This window comes from Prunus avium, chromosome 4, assembly GCF_965620075.1.
Source record: "Prunus avium chromosome 4, drPruAviu1.hap1.1, whole genome shotgun sequence".
Taxonomy (NCBI): domain Eukaryota; kingdom Viridiplantae; phylum Streptophyta; class Magnoliopsida; order Rosales; family Rosaceae; genus Prunus; species Prunus avium.
Genome location: NC_142287.1, coordinates 30,195,470 through 30,217,592, shown reverse-complemented (window position 1 = coordinate 30,217,592; position 22,123 = coordinate 30,195,470). Strand labels below are relative to the sequence as shown.

Genomic DNA, 22,123 nt, shown 5'->3' with positions numbered 1-22,123 from the left:
TTGTTTAAGTTTTCTGTTTGTTGTTTGAGCTAGTGTTTTGTCTTGACTTCTGGTTAAATTATTCTGGAACATTTTGGATTCTTAAATGAATATTGATTCAATTTCATTGATTTTGCAATATGATTACAGTTTACAGTTCAAGTTGTAAAATTATTTAAGCTGCAGGTAAGATCATATGTATAAACATATTGATCATAAAGAGGACCATTCGCATGATGAATGAATAACTTCAAAGTTTTGATTATTCATCATGTGATGTTGAACATAGCTTGTTGGTACTCTATGTATATGTTACTTCTTGCTGTGATTATAGGTGGATGATACCATGAAATGGTTATCGTGTCTATAGTCCTTTGAGTTGGTAATATTTGACAGTGAGTTTGATATAGATATTGTTATCAAGCTGTCTTTCCAAATTGTGCACACAAGGTTATGATCCTTGATCTTTAAAGAAGAGTTTTAAATGGATGTTTCACTCAAGTGGGAGAATGTAAGAACTCTATTTGAGTTCACATCCGTTTAGGAATCCAACTTGATCAGGGATACAAGGGAGAGATAAGCTGGATATACACGGATAAGTTTGATAGAGTTGGAGCTCTATCTCACTTGTGGAATATCTATTATATTAGGCTATGGACTCTTAAGGTGATAAGGATAAGCATTGAGGAATCCTTTATGGGCTAGGAACCTCAAGGCACTCACCATATAAAACTAAGGCTTCGGTCCCCACTCTCATGCACTGAAAACAGACTCACATTCCTACCCATACAGGAGAGATTTAGAGTGCATAGAGAGAGGAAGACCAAGGCTAGTTCGTGGGTTTTGCTGCTGTTGCTGTGCTTGCTCTAATGGCTTCTCAAGGTTAGTGCTTATAGATTACATGTGATATAGAACTTACAGAACAGCTAGCAAAAAGAATCCATGTAACTTTATTCTTTTGAGTGGAAGATCAGTGAAACAGGATTTAGATCATTTTATGCACCTGTAGAGTGGAGCCGAGGGGAAGTTTCCGCCGTTTTTGGTATTGCTCCTGCACACGATACTAGAGATTAGAAAAAGCCTGAAAGATGAGTTTATGCAAATCTCCAACAAAATGATCCTGCACAACACCCAGAGAGAGGCTCATATTCCTCATATTAATCCATGTTTCACCAAAGCCAAACCGACTCTAAACCTTTCTAAATCCTAACATCAAACAATAAAAGCTTCAAAAGGTGCTGCATCACAACCACAGGGAATGCTTCCAAAAACATAAATGATAAAGGAGGAGGGGGAAGAAAAATAAGTCTTGTCACCTTCTCGATGCGAAATTTTGAGCAAAGCCCAGTAGATCCATGCCCAATCATCAGGATCACAGGACACGGCCTCAGTGTTCTTAGTGCCTGAATTCAAAATGCTGTGCACATCAAATACTAATACAAATAGCTCACATAAATAAATAAAATCAGCATACATATTTTTTTTAATATTAATTAAAGATAGATAAACTTAACCATATATGCAGGAACACCTATTGCGAGAAGTAGCAGAAGCATCCTAGCCCTGAGATTCATATACAGCGGGTTTCCTCTAGCCTTACTGCTCAGTGAAGCTGTCATGGAACACTCAACCTGATCACCGTACATAAATTAGAAATACAAAAATCTGATTAATCTATATACAAGCTCAACACAAGAGATAATATATATGACATAAATTACCAGATTCAGTGTGCATGAAATACCATAACTTTCTAAAGCCGATTTCACGGTGGGCCAATTTTTTTGCAGTTTTGGTCCTGCACAAAAAAATGCAAGGGATCATAGCTCATAAATCACTCAATTGTTCTCTGAAATTATTTGAATAATAATGATAATGTGAAATAGTGAAGCCCTAATAATTCAAAACTTGCAATTGCAGAGGAGGAAGTTACTTCTGCTTTCAGGGAAGGCCCTAGAGAAAGGAACTTCAAAGCTGTTCTTGCTGGGCCAGACTTGTCGGTTTCCATCTGATCGACCTTTGCATCTTCGTTCATCGGCTTCGACTTGTCTTGTCTTCTTGCTGCTCATCGACTCCGTTCTTGTTGTTGTCCATTCATCTCGCCGTTCTCGCTGTGCTGCTCGACCATGCACAAATAACTTAATCAAGTAACTTAATTTAAGCGTAATATACTATATATAGGTGAAAGAGTGAAAGATAACAATAATCTATGTTTGAGCAACTTGAATTTTGCCGTTTGTATTCTATCATTTATATTATATTACAATGAGAAATAATATACAAATATCATCCACCAATCACGGTAGAGATCATTGAGTATGTTGGAGACACCATTGAGTATGTTGGAAAGATATTTTAAGTGGGCATTATGGCTTTGACCAGAGAATGTTGAGTGTCATCATTTCCCATCATTTTATCACGTGTGTTCTGTCTATCATCCCCCCGCAAGCTCAGCGGCCTAGGACGGATGAGCTTGGACTTCAAAAACTGGAATTGTGGCAGAGACAAGCCTTTGGTAAAAATGTCTGCAAGCTGGTGATGTGTGGAAACATAGCGGACATCAAGAAAGCGATCAACAACTTGATTACGCACATAATGATAATCCACCTCCACATGTTTAGAGCGAGCATGAAAAACGGGATTGGAAGCCAAAGCTAGAGAGCTAATATTGTCACACCAAAGCACAGGAGGATGCACAGGAGTGACCTGAAGATCGCGGAGTAAGAGACGAACCCAATACAAGTCAGCAGCTGTAATAGCAAGTTGCCTGTACTCAGATTCAGTACTAGAACGGGAAACCGTGTGGTGCTTTTTAGAACTCCAGGACACTAAATTGGGCCCAAAAAATATGCAAAAACCACCTGTGGAGCGACGTGTGTCGGGATCACCAGCATAGTCGGAGTCAGAAAAGGCAGTCAAATGAGTATCACCTGGTTGAAAAAATAAGCCTTCATGCAAGGTACCCTTGATATAACGTAAGATGCGTTTGACAGCAGACCAATGACTAGTGCTAGGCTTATGCATGAATTGGCACACTTGGTTGACTGCAAAGGTGATGTCAGGCCTGGTGAGTGTAAGGTATTGCAAGGCTCCAACGATGCTGCGATATTCGGTTGGATTTGGAAGAGAGTCACCATCATACAAACTGAGTTTGGAACCAGAACCAACAGGAGTAACACATGGTTTAGCAGCTAACAAATTCATACGCTTGAGGAGCTCAGAAGCATACTTAGTTTGGGTCAAATATAACCCACGAGATGTGCGAGAGGCTTCAAGACCAAGGAAATAGTGAAGAGGGCCTAAATCCTTCATGGCAAAAATTGTACTAAGGGAGGATATAAGCCAATCAACACGAGAAGAATTATTCCCTGTAATCAAGATGTCATCAACATAGATTAAAAGGATGAGAAGAACACCGTCAATATTATAGATAAATAATGAATGATCTGCCTGGGAGCCAAAGAAACCGAGATCAGTAAGATATTGAGAGAAACGTTGAAACCAGGCTCGTGGAGCTTGTTTCAAGCCATACAGGGACTTATGTAAGTGGCACACATATTGTGGATATATGGGATCCTCAAACCCTCGGGGCTGCTGCATATAAACCTCCTCAGTAAGTTGTCCATGTAAAAAGGCATTTTGAACATCCAACTGGCGGATTGTCCAATTGTTGGAGACAGCCAAAGCCAAAACAAGACGTATAGTAACGTGCTTCACGACTGGACTAAATGTTTCTGTGTAATCCAAGCCAGATTGTTGATGAAAACCATTGGCAACTAAGCGTGCCTTATAACGTTCGACTGACCCATCAGAATTCTGCTTAATTTTAAATACCCATTTGCAAGGAAGAACATGCATTGAAGAAGATCGGGGAACTAGTGTCCATGTGCCAGCATCCTGTAGCGCCTGGAATTCAAGAGACATGGCACGACGCCAATGTGGGTCCTTATTGGCTTGGGCAAATGTACGGGGTTCTGTGTCATGTACCTGTGGCATGGTTAGCATAGCATGTTTTGGATTTGGTTTGACAATACCTGATTTGGATCGGGTAACCATTGGATGACCAATATGCGAGGAAGAAGGGGGAACTGGAATGGAACCAGATGGAGATAGAGGAGGTATGGGAGAAGGAGTACTGTGAGCTGGGAGAAGAGGTGAAGATTGTGTGTTGGACACGACTGAAGGAGGTTGGATGGTTGGTGGCGGAGACGAAGAGGAAGCAAGGAGGTTATCAGATAGTGGAGAAGATAACAAATTTTGATCAGATAAGTGAGAGGAGCTAGAAGAAGAAGGGAAATTAGACATCGTATTAGTAGAAAGAGGAGGAGAATCAGTTACCTGAGGGGAAGAAATAAGTGGGGGAGAAGGAAGAACCACCGTGGGAGACACATCCGAAGGCAAGAGAGATGAGGCGCACCGCTGCTGAAAAGGGAATGTATTTTCATCAAAAACGACATGGCGGGAAAGATAAACACGACCATTCTGCGAATCATAACACCTGTAACCTTGATGATGCAGAGAATAACCAATAAAGACACACTGCTTGGAGCGAAATTGAAGTTTGTGTTTATTATATGGACGCAAGTATGGGTAACATGCACAACCAAACACGCGTAAATATGAATAGGAAGGAGGACGACCAAACAACTTTTGATAAGGTGAGATATAGTTTAATTGACGAGCAGGCAATCGGTTAATGAGATAAACAGAGGTATTAAATGCATCAACCCAAAAATTATTAGACATGCCAGCGGTTGCAAGAAGTGTGAGACCCATATCAACTATGTGACGCTGTTTGCGCTCAGCTGCCCCATTTTGTTCAGGAGTGTATGGCACAGAAATACGGTGAGTAATGCCATGTGTTTGTAAAAAATCTTGGAAAGAATTGCTTAAAAATTCTGTACCACCATCAGTTTGCAAAGATTTAATACGAAGCACCTGGCTAACAGACAACAAATTTTCCACATTAGTTTTAAATTTTTGAAAATAGGATAAAGCTTCAGATTTGTAGCGCATAGGAAAAATCCATGTATATCGAGTACAATCATCTAGAAATAAGATAAAATACTTGGATCCTTTATTTGACACAACTGGAGAAGTCCAAATATCGCAATGTATCAATTGCAGAGGCAATACCGAAACAGAACTAGACAAAGAGAATGGAAGCTTTGTACTTTTGCCCATAGGGCAAGAAGAACAAAATTTAGACTCAGAATGACTAAGTGGAACACAGGAAGCAATTTTCTGAAAAACAACACTTGAAGGATGACCTAGACGTTGATGCCAAACAAATGAGGATGTACGTTCACCAATCACAGCAAATGCTTTAAAAACTGGCAGTGACGGACGAAATGGATACAATCCATTTTCACTCTTGCCTTGGAAAAGCGTCTTCCCCGTTAGCGTGTCCTTCACAAAAAAGGAATCAGAAGTAAGGATAAAATAACAATTGTTATCTTTTGCAAATTGGTTAACACTTAACAAGTTGGCAGACACAGAGGGACAATGTAACACATGATTCAGTTTAAAACCAGATAGACTAGTTGAACCAATATTTGAAATGGCCAAACCTGCACCATTACCAACAGCCACTTGATCCGAACCCGGGTATGGAGTGTGAAGTTGAAGATTGCCTAAATCAGCAGTAACATGGGTTGAGGCACCACTGTCAGCATACCATGTATCTGTTTTCTCAAGTCCAGATGGAGATGCAGCAACCAATGCAGTAGAGGAAAGTTGTTGAGGAGGCATACGACCTTCTAACAGATTAGTCAAGCGATGACAATTAATCGCAGTATGGCGAAAGCCACCACAAAACTGGCATCGAACCTGGTTCGTAGAAGGAGCTAAGAATGAGCCATAAGTTCCACCACGACCTTGAGAAAGAGCACCTGGTCGGGAGGAATTGAAATTACTCCGAAAGGAATTGGAACCACGACTTGCAGAAAACGAACTGCCACCACGATTGACTGTTGGGCCAGAGTTGGTAAAACCACTGCGATTGCCAGAGGAAGAGCCTGCGCGGCCCCTAGAAACAAAGGAACCACCACGACCGCGTCCTTGATAAGAACTGTGTGGTTGGGAGGCAAATAAAGCATTAGAGGTGCCATCAGAAGGAAGGGAAGAATGATAATCTTCCATTCGGGTTTCTGCGTTAAGTAATAAAGCTGTTACATCATCAAGTGTCGCAGCTTTTTCCCGACTTAAAATTGAATTGACAGTGCTTTCAAATGCAGCACCAACACCATTAAGTATAAGGTCGATGAAGTCCTCATCATCAACTGGCTTGCCTGCAAGGACAAGTTTATCAGCGATGTTGCGCATCTTATCTATATAGGCGGTAATGGATAAATTACCCCTCTTTGTTGTTTGTAGCTGATGCTTTAATTGGAGTACTCGAGATCGAGACTGAGAAGAATACCGACGTTGCAAAGACTGCCACACCTCCTGAGAGGTTGCACACCTTGTAACTGTTGCCAAAATAGTGGGACTGAGAGTGGAAACTATCCAACTCAGAAGTTGCTGATCTTGCTTCTGCCATGTAATATAATCAGCTGATATGGTTGTACCATCATCTTGAAGTTTTCTTGGGCAGGGCTTTGTTCCATCGACATAGCCCATAAGTTCATTGCTGCGCAGGACAGGAAGAAATTGAGCTAGCCAAAGTGTGTAGTTGTCGCCGTCAAGTTTAATGGACACAAGGCAGGAGACGTTGGGAAGAGAAGATGCAGGTTGGGAGGCCATTGGAGGATTTCAAAGAATAAGATAATTGATTAACCCACGTAGGGCTCTGATACCATGAAAGAGTGAAAGATAACAATAATCTATGTTTGAGCAACTTGAATTTTGCCGTTTGTATTCTATCATTTATATTATATTACAATGAGAAATAATATACAAATATCATCCACCAATCACGGTAGAGATCATTGAGTATGTTGGAGACACCATTGAGTATGTTGGAAAGATATTTTAAGTGGGCATTATGGCTTTGACCAGAGAATGTTGAGTGTCATCATTTCCCATCATTTTATCACGTGTGTTCTGTCTATCAATAGGGTTATATGTGCATAAATATAGTACCAATTTCAAAATAAAATAATTATTATTTATATAATACTAAAAAAAATTAAGAACCTAGCTTAGCTACGGTTTCATACTAGGTAAAGTTTTCGTTATGACACTGTTCACACAAAAACACATGTACATTAGAGACATTTTTTTGGGCCCTAGGGTTCGTTGGATTGATTGCTATGGAACATTTTCACCCACAAAAGAAATTGGTGGAACAGAGCACATATGTGTGGAATTGGGACTTTGAAATTGAGCTAAATTAATGAGCCTGGCTACTTTTATTTCTTGCCATGTTCGATAAGCCTACATTGACTCCTAAGGCTATATAATATGTTTACTCAGTCAGCTGTATTAAATTTAGAATCAAAAGCATTACATTTCTATGAAGTCAACAAAGAAGATAACTTGCTAATGGAGTCTAATCTAATGAAAAGTGGCCTTAACTTTTAGATTAGTGGTCTTTGCTTCAAACCCTATTACACGTTGCAGTGTGTGGAAAATCCCCTCCATTTTAACTTTGCTATAAAAAAAACAAAGAAGATAACTTAAAAAAGAAACAAATATTTTGTGCAATTTGACTGTGCTGTGATGTACAATTCTCTTATCTACTTCCCATTACCAATTTGACAGTGCCAGTCAATAAAACTAGAAAAGTAGTCCTTACAGTTTGATATGGTCTTACTGTACAAACTGTCAATCATACAAAAGGCATGCCTGCGCTTGACTGACTTTCGCTCTATGAGCATCAAAATAAAATTGAGACGGGAACATACATCCCTATTAATTATCGATGATTAGGTTAAATACATACTATTAATATTGTAATTTAATTAATTAAAACCAGCATCTTTCTCTATAAATAGAGAACAACCATCGCATGAGTAATTGGGAGATCATAATTATCCTTCTATATATTTTCTGCTCTTGTTCACCTTGATTGTGTTGATCCTCCGCCCTTTCCATCCCTTGTACACTTTCATTTTCATGATCATACTTCACCATTTATGCCTCTTCTTCACCATTGTCTCATGACAATATATGAAGAAGAGGTCGAATTGGGGCGGGATTACCATGACAAAAGTGAACAAGAGATGGAAGTGGTGGATGATCATCATGACATGAAGATAAACAAGGGCAGCATCCTCATGCCAATGATGATCATGATTGGCCTCCAAATGACTTCATCAGCTACAACTAGAGTTGGGACTACAAGAACCGCTTGCACCACTTCGTCCCCACATCTAGCAATTCCTCTATCAATGTTTTTGATAAGAACCATTACAGATGATGGAGTTGCCGGACGTGAGGACGAAGTGGTGGCAGCAGGGTAGTTCTAGCTGATGAACTGCATATGGAGGCCACTCATCATCATACTATCTCCAATCTCTAACATATTTGGCTCATTTTGGATTTCTAATACTATAAACGACGATATTGGGTAGGTAGGCTTTACCAACTCTAACCACAAGAATAATGACCGATGTTTCAACTACTTTTTTTTTTTTTTTTTTTTTTTTTGTGGTTGAAATGCTCAACTACCTTCAATAGCCAAGATTTAGCTACGCTTTCAAGTTTCAATTTCAAAACCTTGGACTTTTGATGATTGCTGCTCCTACCCCATGAAACCTCTGCCCAAATCTTGTCCTGATTCTGAGTCATGTTTCTTAGACTATATACAAATATCAGCCGCAGAGTGTTTTACTTCCTCACCTTTTTTTCTTCTCAAGGCACCCAATGACCCTCTAGATCGTTTCTGAATGATGTTCAAACACGGCGTCGTTCAGGTCAATTAAGGTTGTTGACTTCTGTTAAAATGTGTTTGTAAATTGAAATTGCAGTAATAGAGCAAGCCTTTCTCTTACAAGAATGTGCCCTTGAGACTGAGATTCCCAAAGTTGACCAACTGGTGATTTTCTAGCGCACAACTTTCAGCAAATCAACATGTCATTTGGGCTAAGTTTTGCAGATGTATTGTATTTGATTTATTGTACTTTCAACTACTATTACAAGTGTGAAACCTATTATCTGGTCCAATTTTGTGTATAATAATAATATTTTTGACTAAAGTAGAGTGGTTGATCAAAAAGAAAATGTATCCATCTCCCGACCTATTCACAACTGTCCAGTCAATCTCGACACAAATTCAGGTCATGAGCTTCAGTTTGCCACTCCTTGATCCACTGTCACAAAAACAGAAGCAGGAACAGCCACATTCGACTCGATCACAACTCGATTATTCGACACATTCCTCAGGGCATGGTTAGGGAACGCATTGCCGCCGGTGCTTAACGTGTACTGCACATGCTTAATAAGGTTAGGAAATAGAAGAACTGGGTTAAAGTCTATGGTCCAGGAGGTGCCATTGCTTTGCACAGACCTCCTTCCAACTGTGCTCTTTATGTTCATCCCCCTCACATTGTTCCTGTCCACAACAATTTGTCCAATGTCCTTGAAAGGCCCCTTTGATTGGTCCAATTGAACAATTCCAACCCCATTATTGGACCCACTAAACATGTTGTTAACAATATTGACCCCATTAGCAACTCCCTTTATTGATTTTAGCACAATGTAAGCATCACCAAGGAAGAAAGTGTTTGAGATATCAAGCTGCACTGGATCTTCAGCAACTATACCAGTGTAATCCAAGTAAGAATTCACAATCCGGGTTTGCGTCAAGCCAGGCAGTCTCAGATAAATTCCAGTGCCCCCAAATCCAGTGGCCTTGTTGTAGCAATGTACTCCGGAAAGTATGTTGGCCGGACCCGAAATCATTATACCTACAGAAGCAGAAAAAATCACCACATCTGTCACAGCATTGTCGTTGCCCATTAGGTTGATTGCCGTGCCCGAAAAGTTCCTTTCTCCGTGATCACCACCTGCGGTGATGTGCTGGCCTAGGAAGGAATTTCGGATGTAGGTTTCATGGCCGCTTTGGACTAAGATCCCATTGGTGGTGAAATGAGTTATGTAACAATTGTCTATGCTGGTCCTAAGTGAGTTTATGACTGAAATGCCCCCACCCCTGTAGTTAGAGTCTAACATGAGGTCCCTTAGGGTTATGTACTCATAGTTGTAGGATGAGGATGAAGAAAGCTGTGCAGAAATTGAGCTCTCATAAGTTTTTTCATTCTCGTTAGGTGATGATGAAGCTGATAAATCAATCAGGTACCCATTAGTTGGAAAATCATCCGAGGCTCGTAATGTTCCTCCATGAATCTGTTTCATCAAAATAAATAAATAAAAACTCAAATGAAACATCAAATCACATAAACCTAATACAGAATGAAAATTGAAAGTCATCATGTTGCCGTGTATTTGATTAACAATTGGAAAACACATGTTAGACTACATGATCAATGGTGACTCCCTTGTGCCAATGCCGAACCTGGTCCAGCCAGGTGGGCGAGCCGTTGAATGACATGTGGCATAACCATGTGTACCAGAAATTATATTATAGATTTTAATCAATAATATTCACGCCTACCAATTTTCTAATCTTTGCTAGCACTCCCAATAAATTGGAAAATTTAAAATTTTATTGACTGGGGCATACCATGAGGTTTCCTACTCCAGCTGCAGGCAATTTGAGTGGTCTGCTGATGAGATAATAGCCACCTTCAAGACTGATCTGGGCACCTCCAAGATTGGCAATTCCGTCAATCAAGAACCCTTCAGTTGGTCCTCTAAATGCATCTGCTATTGCCTCAGCAAGTGCATCAGTGCTGTCTCTTTCCCCCGTTGGATCAGCACCGTACGATGTCACGTGATACACACGTGCACTATTTCTCCCCTGCATCACCACCATAACACCAACCATCATTTTCCAACAAAACAGACTAATCAACCATAAATAGTTTCAAGAACAAAAACTACTGTCACACAGTTTAACCAAGAATTAAAGAAACAAATTCAAGAACAAGATAATGATTTATACACAAAGCCATTAATTACCGGAGAAGGATCAACATAGCTAGGAGAAGGAGAGGGCGAGACTGAAGGTGGTGCAGCAGAAATTGAATCATGGCGGATAAGCGAGGCCTTGAACTCTTGCATTTTGCGCATATCGTCACGAAAACGACCTCCACCAGAGAATTGATGACGGCCCATTTCGTAGTTTTCTGCACATGCATGAATTATGATGAAGCTTGCGAACCCCATGAGCATCGACCATGTTAGAGCCTTTCTTGGCATTGTTGCCTCCATATCTGTTTTCCCCTGTTTTGCTCTGTTTCTCTCTGTTCTAGCTCTGTTAGAACAAGTTGTTGGGGGCAAAGTGCTAATTTGATGAGTTTATATTTATGTGGGAGAAAGAGAAAGAGAGAGAGAAAGAGAGAAAAAGGTAGAGTAAAGGGACATGGAAAGAGAAGGGTCTAACTAAGATTTGCTAAGAAAATGGGAAGAAATGTTTTGTTATGGATCATACGCAAGACACCACCCTCCTCCATGCCTGTTTTTTGGTCTATATATTAATTGGTATTTGTACTAATGATATGATGAGAGTTTAAATTAATTGCGTATTGTCTTTCTTCTTGTTCTTTTCGTTTTTGGTTTTTTTTCTGTTTTGAAATTGAAAACGTTTGGTTTATTTAATGTAATTTCTGTTCTCTAACAGAAAAGTAAGCAGTTACCAACTTCTTACTTTAGGGACCCAATCAAGTTTGACGTTGTGTGATAAAAGGTATTTTTAAAGAGCAAGGCAACCTGCTACCTGCAGGCTAAGCTTGTGGAGGATGAGGTCCAATATTGAGGTGTGGTTTGGTTGATCAATTTATTGGTCTGATTCTCCATCAACATTTATAATCAATTCAATTTATATTGGGTTCAGAAAAGGTGCTTAAATTAACCAATTAGGGTTGCAGTGGGTTCATTTTTTTTGAGAAGAATCATGTGTCTTTGGTGCATAATTTTAGAAGTAAGACGACAAAGAGTGCCTATTGCTCTCTCTCTCTCTCTCTCTCTCTCTCTCTCTCTCTCTCTCTCTCTCTCTCTACTTTTGGATATGAAAAGAAAGCCTATGTAATCTGCCATCTGCTTACAGATTGGACACGATCAAAGAATAAGAAAGTTTAGGGCAATCTTTACTCATGTTAGGGTAAATTTGGGTTAAATTTGTTTAGTGTTTTTATATACTAAATATGTTTTTTCTTTATGAAAATAAAAGGGTTTGGTCAAATTCTGTTAGATTGATGTAAGGTGCTAAGATATTAAATGTTATGGGATCACCCTGCGTTAGAGCCCTAGATTTCTTTTGGACACGTCTACTTCTAAAAAGTTGAATAGATTTGTAAGTTTAGGATGGACAAAACTATACAGCCAAACTTTTTTCCTAACTTTTCAATTCCAACTTACTTGGCATGCTTATACACCACTACTTTCATAATTCATGCAATAATTAAGAGGAAAACAAAGGTTAGACTATACAAACAATCTCCATTTTGGACATGGAAAAATTGCTTGTATCGTTTTTTCTTAGCAAAATCAAACTAAACAAACAGATGAAATTGGGTGGTAAATACCGGATATGTCTATCTCGCTTCGTGTGATATCGCAAGCTACAAAAAGGATCTATAAAAAATGTGTATACAACTGTGACATGTAAGTTTTACGAAAATTGAACCCTTCTATGGAAGCTATTGGGTGTTTTGTCCTCATTGCCTCAAATTATGATAGCTAGCATTTGGCCAAGCATAGAACAAACCCCAATTAAGACCAATTTCACTACACAACTTAATCTAATCAATGAAATATTTGACCACTCTGTGTCCCTATGCAAACCCCACCAAAACAATATGATTGAAGGACATAGTAGAATGTCACGGGCATGCATGAGTACCTATTCACTGTGTGGACGGACACCAAGCTGTATCCAAAACAAAGAGTACTTTTACTCTATTTGGGTAAATATATGAATCTAATTCTTTGGTCTATGCTTTGTCGATTCCTAACGTCACCAAATATCAATTGCATCACAAAAATCAAAGTAGGAAGGCAATTAGGTGAATTTAGATGTCCTAACCCTCAAATTCATATTCATATTCTTATTTTCTTTTTCTTCCTCTTCGTTCTTCTACATCTTTTTCATGACACATTAATCTCTAGAAATTAATATAATCTCTTTTTGGGTTTTTTTTTTGGGGATGGAAAGTTTTCTACTGCTTGAAAATTAGAGCTATTCATATATGATGAAATGATTGACTAATATTTATATGAGATGATGTGTGGAGTAATTGATTGAGGAAGGTGAGATGAGGAGGGAAAGAATTCCATGGTGGTGGTGGCTGCTTTCATTTCATTGATGCTGTTGGGTAAGGTTACCTCAAATTCCTCCTTCATCTTGAAGAAATTAATTATAGGGAGAACAATAAAACTAGAAAAACTTTCTTTGCTTCTGGCTTACACCAACCCCACCTAATGAGTTCATAATAATATATACAGAGTAGCACCAACTGTATACTTTAAGCATTGGCATAGGGGATTTTTAGCATGTGTGATTCTTTTTCATCCAAACAGTGCACATGCAACTCCAGTTTGGTTGCAAACTCTGTGGGACATATTATAAGATGATTATGAGTGGTGTTTAAATGATAGTTATCTCATAGTTTCAATGTGATTCAGTGTATATTAATTGCAATTATCATCTTTAATTACTATATTATTGTAGGCCGGTTTGATAACCATTTCAATTTTAGTTTAGTTTTCATTTTTTTTGCGCTAGAGTATAGAAGAAAATGAGAGTGAGAATGAGATTGAGAGAGGATGATAGGGGAGGATGAGAGGGAGGAGTAACAAAAGTGAAAACAATTTGAAATATATTTCAGTTTTTCTCTTTTTCCCCCTATACTCTAGCACAAAAAATGAAAACTAAAAACTAAAATTGAAAAATGGTTATCAAACGGACCCGTAGCTTTTAACTTTGATTATATTAATTCCGTTTTAAACAGGAAAAAGAAAATGTTTAAATGTCTGATGCCAGAAAAATACCATGATATTATAAAGATTCTGCAAAGAAAATAAACCTTGAAGAATTATTTGCTCCTTCCTTGGTCATCAGTTGGACAAAAACAAAAACAAAAACAAAACCATGAAAGAAAATAAAATTGTAGAGGATACTAATTGGTAGATATTTCCTCATATATATCATACAGTGGTTGAAGAAAAGTGACGAGGCTCCCTTACATTGTTGGCTTGTTGTGGATAAAAGTTGAATAAGTTGGCTTGGGTTTCACATTCCATACAATCGAGAGACAAATTTGACATGCTTGTTGGCTGGCCTCAAAGTTTCCTTCTTTATTATTGTTTTTCAAAAGTTATGAGTCAAAACTTTTACTTGTTTATTTTTTATTTTCAAAACATATATGTAAGTCCATAGACTATATACAACTTAAAATTATTAACCCTTTGAACTCATAAACAAAGCCAATCAATGGAATTTATCATTAGGTAATGAAATCTATAACACAAGATCATTCGCATAAATTTTTCACGAGATAGGGGAAGTTCAAACTTAATTAGCACCTTTGAATTTTTTAGTGGCTGAAATTGTGGAGAAAATGATTGTATATTCCAACATTTCTTCCTTGCTTATGGCATGACTTTTTTACATCGTGCGTGCAACAACCATCCCCATCGATTGTAAATTGGAATTTATTACCAATTAAACTGCATAATCTTGACGTAGTTGGAAACTCAGGGCAAGAATTTATCAAAAGTGGCCTTAAACTTTACTAAGGTCTTTTGAGATGCACGCAACTTGTGTGAAATAATATGCTATTTTGCATAATCTAAAGAAAATGTTATAGAAAAAGTTAGCTAGTCATATAGCGTGATAGTTGATATGTACTTATTATATCAATTATGGACACATACATGCAAAGTCCGTTCGATAAAGATCAAAGCCGTTACAAGGCATGTTTTCAGGAACATGTGGGACGTATATAGATATATCCCTTTACTGAAAATGAAATGCAGGCATCGTTTCTCAGAGTGAACATTGAAGATTCTTTTCTTGGATAAGAAACAAGATAAACAAATGAGAGAATGCGCACCAAGGAATAAAGAGTTCGTAGTTGTTGGTTGTTGAGCCCATTACATGCCGGCTCCTACATTTCAAAGTGGGCTCAAGGGCCCATGGGACCCCGACTCGAAGACCGAGTGTGAGAGCCAATTTCATTGTTTAAGTTGATCGATCCCTTCTTTAAGCTTACGTTTTCCCTCAAAATATAATTTGTTTTTGACAGGAAACATGCAGCTTGCAGTCAAAATTTAATTTAATTTGTTTTCTTCCACTATCCCCACTTTCAATGGTGCATGCATCAAAGAATCTCAAGGAATATTTTGTGGGTCCACTAATCCAGGCTCAGGTGGAATCTCTAGGAATGTTAGTGCAGGATATTTTAAACAAATTAATAAAAACAAATGATATATTATTGATAGAGGAATACTCCTCACAACGCACATAATTAAAAATACAATTGCGTGCATGCTCTTCAGGGAATCTACAGAAGAAACTGGGAGAAAAAGGCAGAACACAATATTCTTTTTTTTAGGGTTTTCTGTTGTTTGAGAAAAGAAGTGGCGACGGAGAGAAAATATGTTGGTGCTTCTACATATATAGTACCCATACAATTGTTGTGTAGGAAGAGGGAGAATGAAACTGGATTTGTTTCATTCACAAACATTGTAGAATTGGAATTTTTCCTTATATTTCGTTTTTCCTAATCAACCTCATTATTAAATTATTCGCAAATTGTTTTGAAAGACCCTTATCACGGCCGTTTAGCATTTTATGATGGAAACATAAGGTTATTTTAGAAATCGCATGCTACGATGTCTAGTCCAGTAAAAAAATGGCATTGATTTGCAGTAATCGAACCCCAATGACACTGTGATGTGTTTGTGTGAGAACTCCCCTCCCGTGTAGTTTACACTATCGTTTATATTAAAATAAAATAATAACATAAGAATTAAATGATGTGTAATTAAAAATCCCTTGTTAATTAGCAATATTTTTGTGTACACTAAAATTGAAAAAAAAAATAGTTCTGTGGCGATATATATTCAACAAAATTCAATAGAAAAAAGTTCTTAAAGGAAAGAAGAAGAAGAAGAAATGGATTTTGAAGCTTCCATGTTGGTTCAAATTTGTAGCCCTTTCTTTCTTGGTTAAAACAAGACCTTGCTTGTGATGATAAACTAGTTAACTTGATGGGCTAATATGACAGATAGATCATGAGGAGAACTTTGGTTTTACGTGATGACTATATATTTCCAAACTCAGGGAGAAGAAGCCACTTACGTAACTTCAACCTGTCCATTATTTTGACAATAACATCTCTATTATTATTATAAAGTCTCAAAAAATATATGATTCTGTTTTCAAGGCAAACATGTGCATCATTGTGTCTTTGTGTGGCTTCTTAATTAGCATATATTAAGATACAGATTAATCACAAATATTCGTTACATTGCGTTCATATCAAATAGAACTTTGAGAAAAGATGCACCTCTAAATCATACTAGAGAAATTACATAGTTGTTACGACATCGCACTAAAATCATGCTAGGGTATAATGTGATGTGTGACAATGCAGCCACCCAACTCACTCCTGTTTCCTTTTTGTTAAGTAAAATTCAATATCAATCACTTCCACTTAATTCGTTTTCAACATGAAATTTGTTTATTCATCTATATTCGTTTTGAAAGCGATGCAATGTCTCTTTCAATCCTCATAAAATAATTAGGGTTCTCTCATTCTCTCATTCTCTCTTGTTATAAAAACAAAGAAAGTAATGGTAATAACTTTCTTGTTAACTATTAACATGTGTAGTACTCTTTTTATCCTGGGGTTCGTCTCTCAGAAAGATTTTAACGAGGTCACTATTTCGTATTATTCTATGTACGCTACTTTATTTCTATGAATGAATTCCATTTCTTAAAAAAAATAAAAAATAAAAAAACTCTACGAGTGTGTAAAGTTCACCTCCCTTTACTTTATAAATTTTGGTACAAAAAATCATTGATGTGATCATGTGATGGTCTAAAACAGTTTAAATGAAATTTTATGAAAGAATCCTAATTGGATTGCAAAACTGTAACGCATCATAAAATCTTAATTTTTGACAGCGCCCGCCCACTGAGACCTTGATCCGAATATTTATTACTTTACAATTTACTTGCATCTGCATCTTGCATGGCTGCTCTCCACATATTAAAACAAAGATCCTGCCACGTCACATGGGGCCTACATGAATAGTGGGTCCTCATCAACGCCCACCAGTCATCACCGCCACCATCACCACAACAACAATCAATCAGACAGAGGAGAAATTAAGGGTGCACATTATAAACCCAAGTTGCAGAAAGCTAGCATCAGTCGAGTTGCGTGGCTGCCTCTCTTGGTTAGATTGGTTTTGGCTCAGGTGGCAGCCATGGCAACTGTTACACGTGTCAACAAGATAACCCATCATTCAGGCATTAATCCCAGCTCCATTTTCACCAGCTGTTTCCGTAATTCATTGGTCTTGGTTTGCTATTTGGTGCTTTTGCTTTCTTCAGCCATTTCTCCCTCTTTTGGGCTTTCTGGTAATTAATGGCATGTTCCCCTCAATATGAATATTATTAAGTATATAGAATCTGATTAATATGTGAATTTGTCAATTACAACGATATGAATAGGTGTTGGAGAAGAAGATGAAAACAGAGGGAGCGATTTGTACCCAGAAATTTTGAGGGATGAAGCTGTGGCAAGACTTCATCAGCTTGGAGGGGTATGCCATATCTGGACTTCATGCTCTTTTTTTTTTTTTTTTTTACTAATTTATTATTTGCATCTTTTTATTATTGTCTGTCACAAGCAGAGCAGGGGTCTTGCAAGTATCAGGCTCATACTATAATTACCATGATTTTTACATTTTGTTTTAAATTAAGATCATTTAAAAACTGTTAATTTTTACAGAACCCAAAGTTGTTTTGCAATATTGTCACTCACTTGACTTGATTAATTTAAATTTTAAAATATTGCTATTATTGCCGAAATCAACAGGTAAGTGATGGTGATGGATATCTTGAGAGGACATTCATGAGCCCAGCGGCTGTTAGGGCAGGAAATCTCATCCGGGAATGGATGGAAGATGCGGGTTTGAGAACGTCAGCTTCTATCTTTCTTTGCATCCAAACAGTGTTTCAGGAATTCTGGTCTCATGTTTTATCTTGATTTCCAGGTGGGTTGATTCCTTGGGAAATGTACACGGTCGAGTTGAGGGAAGGAATGCTAGTGCTGAAGCTCTGTTAATGGGTTCCCATTTGGTAAAGTTTTTTTTTTCCTTCATAATTCCTAATTGAATTTAAAATTTGACACATATCATACAGCATGATGAAAAGGAGTATAATGTTCTTGGATGCCAATAATTAACAGTTCCATAGCCCCCTTTTTTCTTATAACAGGATACTGTTGTTGATGCTGGGAAATTTGATGGTTCATTAGGCATCATTTCTGTGTTAGCTGCATTGAAGGTTTTGAATATCAATGGGAAGTTGGGAGAACTAAGCCGGCCAGTTGAGGTCAGTGAATGATGGAGGCTTTAATGGAAAGATACCATTGCATTATTGAAACATTTTTTAGAAGTTTCTTGTGAAACTTTTTCTGCTATGTGATTATATTGCTTGAACAGAGGTTCCTTTGAAAATATGCCATTTCTCATTTGAGCAAATGTTAATACGATTGTGATTAGGGAAAAACATGTTTATGAAGTTTCAGTTAACTTTCATCATTAACTCTGTTTTCCAATTTGTGGCCATTCTTTTCAAAATAAAGTAAAGAGAAACATAATTGGTTCAGTGAATTCCAAGGGTGGTGAAGTCTTACAATTATGTAAGGGAAAAGAGTAATTTTTCCCTTAGTGTTTCACAGTATGTAAGAGGAGTATAAATTTCTTCCATTTGTGGTGGCTATGCCCTCTACTTATATGTTTCATGCTATTTCTATTTTCCAACATTGCAGGTAATAGCATTTAGTGATGAAGAAGGAGTAAGGTTTCAGTCTACATTCTTAGGCAGTGCTGCTGTAGCCGGAATTTTGCCAGTTTCAGCACTTAAAATAACCGATAAAAGGTTTCCTTGGATAAATCCCATCATATATCTGTTTGCAACACTACTCATTAGCAATGTATTTATGTGTAATCCTTGTACAGTGATGTAACAATTCAAGATGCTCTTAAGAAGAACTCCATAGAAATTACAGAGGAGAACTTGTTGCAGCTCAAATATGACCCGAAGTCGGTCTGGGGTTATGTTGAGGTATGATGGCCTCTAGACAAGCCTGTATTAGAGTATCCTCTCTGAAAACAACAATAAAACTCAGCACCATGAACTTGTAAGTTGTTTTAAATTTCTGACTTCATGCCTTGCAATTGGTTCATGTTGCAGATTCATATTGAACAAGGACCTGTACTAGAATGGGTTGGCTTTCCTCTAGCAGTGGTTAAAGGCATAGCTGGACAGACACGACTAAAGGTATATGAAGTGTTTCAGCTTGCATAGTTGCACGTCTAAATTATGGTTCATTTGATTCACAAAAAGATGAAATTGTTTCATAGTTCAGAATTTTATTATGCAGCTGCAGATTATTTTCTTCATTTGTAAAATATTCAAAATGGGGATAATAATAAGATAAATAGTATAAGTCTCATGAGCTACATGTATTTCCATAACTCACATAAGGGTAAAATTTATAGCAGATCCCAGTCAGTACAAGATCTATACGATGGCTCTTTACATGTAATTTTTGGACTCTGTTTCATCATGGATACCTAATTGTCTAAGCTAGCACTTTAGCTTCTTATCTTGATTGAGCAATCCCATGTGCACCAATATTGTAGGTTACAATGAGAGGCTCTCAGGGGCATGCTGGAACAGTGCCAATGTCTATGCGACATGACCCTATGGCCGCTGCCGCTGAAGCGATTGTGTTATTAGAAAGTTTATGTAAACATCCTCATGATTTTCTGTCTTTTGATGGCCATTGTAAAAGTTTCTCAATGGAATCACTTTCAACTTCACTAGTTTGTACTGTTGGAGAGATATCAACCTGGCCAAGTGCAAGCAATGTCATTCCAGGCCAGGCAAGAAGTTCATCTCTTGACACTGCTAAATTCGCCAGCCTGCTCAAATGGGGTTTATTGTCATTCAATTGTCAAAATATGTAACGAAAATGAACTTCTTGATTTCAGGTAACGTTCACCGTAGATTTGCGCACTATAGATGATATGGGACGTGAAGCTGTTGTTTATGAATTTTCTAACCGAATGTATCAAATATGTGATAAACGTTCAGTTTCTTGTACAATTGATCGTAAGGTGAGGGACTTTCGTTTCCTAGTCCATCATTTTGCAACCTTATACTTATATGCCTTGTATTTTTTCAGCATGATGCAGATGCAGTCATTTGTGATTCTGAGTTGAGTTCAAAGCTAAAGTCTGCAACTTATATCGGACTCAAAAGAATGACAGGTGCTGCCATTCAGGATGAAGTTCCTGTTTTGATGAGCGGAGCAGGACATGATGCAATGGCTTTGTCTCATTTAACTAAGGTTTGTTTTCACTTTCCAGATGAATCATAAACCATGTTATTGTTTGTGTTGATCACCTTGTGAAAAATTCTGGCCTGCAAAATTTGGAGCAGGTGGGAATGCTTTTCGTGCGCTGTCGAGGAGGCGTAAGTCACTCCCCTGAAGAGCATGTATTGGATGATGATGTTTGGGCGTCTGGTTTGGCAATTTTGGCATTCATAGAGACTCAGATGTGATGTGGAGAATTTGTTGACATTAGTGTACAGTAGTAGAACATCTTAATAATGTAGTATATGAAGATATTTGCCATTTTGTGTATAGTTTTTTTCCTGCTATTATGGGATCATATGCTCTGCAATTTGAAGCCCCTGCAACCATGATTTTCACTTGCCACTTCACTATAGAAATGAGGATAAATATTTCCTTTCAAATATATTATATAAAAGTTGGATAATTAAAAGCAACCAGAAATTGCAAAGAACGTGAAAGAATAAGGACATATATAAAAGCTCCTAGGCTAACTTTGGTTCTTTCCCTGCGGTCTGACAATTGGCCAAAACCTGCTGCTCCTATATATACCTCGTCTGATCTTAAAGCATTTCCAATTTTTTAAAATTCAAAACAAACAGACTTAATCATATCCACAATAAAATTATAGAAAATTACTCAATGCATTGTTTATATACGTTTAGAAACTGAAATACACATTTGGCATGTTGATACTCATTAGAATACACTGTATCTATAATTGTGGGGAGTTTAAGCTGTCAGGGATAGCACCATACAACATATGAGTCTCTCAACTTTGTTATTACTATTAGGAGATGCATCAACGGCTCATAATCACTGAGCGTATGTTGTGTAGATACAACTGCACCAAAATGGATTCAGTTGCATCCTCAACTTGTGATACTCGCAAGTGCACGAGCCGTTCGGTAGTATAGCGTATGTAAGTGCGAGGTCGATCCCACGAGGATTGGTGATTGAATGATCCAATTTAGTTTCCCTACGCAAAATAGAAACAAAAACAAAGAACATAAAACAAGGAAGAAAGAAATAAGTAACTCAAGCAAATAAGTTCCCAAGTTCAATTTAGATTAATGGATTGATTCTAGCTAAAGTATGATTAAGCCATGGTGTGTGGTCATAACCTTGTGTTCCTAATTCCCTAATTTGATCATTTGTTGTCTAACCTAAAATTAAGCATTAGGAACCCATTAAGCATAGAAGAACAATTTAAACAACCAAGCATGTATCTAATCCCTGTTGTCGAATGTCCATACATACTCTTCCTATTCATAGTTCAATTCGAATTAAAGCATGGTGTATACTCTTAATTCAAACCAAGATAGCTAACATGCAAGCCTAAATGATGATCAATCAATCAAACTAGCATATTAACTTATAAGCATAATGAATAAGAACAAAAACCATAATTGAAACTTGGAAACTAATTAAACTTGAATACTTAAGAAAGAATGTACATTACAAGAAAAATAAATTAC

At 37.6% G+C, this 22,123-nt stretch overlaps 2 protein-coding genes and 1 long non-coding RNA gene across 3 annotated transcripts; 1 reads left to right on the top strand and 2 right to left on the bottom strand.

Annotated features, from left to right (window-relative positions):
* Positions 1–1,104: 1,104 nt before the first annotated feature.
* Positions 1,105–1,779, bottom strand: LOC110749501 (uncharacterized). Its single transcript, XR_015835252.1, has 3 exons — positions 1,701–1,779; positions 1,494–1,610; positions 1,105–1,382 (listed from the first exon to the last, which is right to left on the bottom strand). It is a non-coding gene; the product is annotated as an uncharacterized LOC110749501 (long non-coding RNA).
* Positions 1,780–9,000: 7,221 nt separating this feature from the next.
* QRT3 (Pectin lyase-like superfamily protein) lies at positions 9,001–11,517 on the bottom strand. The gene is made up of 3 exons (XM_021949608.2): positions 11,005–11,517; positions 10,607–10,843; positions 9,001–10,269 (listed from the first exon to the last, which is right to left on the bottom strand). The coding sequence occupies exons 1-3, from the start codon at positions 11,254–11,256 to the stop codon at positions 9,211–9,213; spliced, it is 1,548 nt and encodes a 515-aa protein (XP_021805300.1). The 5' UTR covers positions 11,257–11,517; the 3' UTR covers positions 9,001–9,210.
* A 5,842-nt stretch (positions 11,518–17,359) lies between these two features.
* On the top strand, positions 17,360–20,936 carry AAH (allantoate amidohydrolase). Its single transcript, XM_088252062.1, has 12 exons — positions 17,360–17,635; positions 17,729–17,820; positions 18,096–18,199; positions 18,274–18,358; positions 18,497–18,613; positions 19,053–19,162; positions 19,243–19,348; positions 19,478–19,564; positions 19,930–20,172; positions 20,281–20,406; positions 20,475–20,639; positions 20,732–20,936. The coding sequence occupies exons 1-12, from the start codon at positions 17,482–17,484 to the stop codon at positions 20,852–20,854; spliced, it is 1,512 nt and encodes a 503-aa protein (XP_088108188.1). The 5' UTR covers positions 17,360–17,481; the 3' UTR covers positions 20,855–20,936.
* The last annotated feature ends 1,187 nt before the right edge of the window (positions 20,937–22,123 follow it).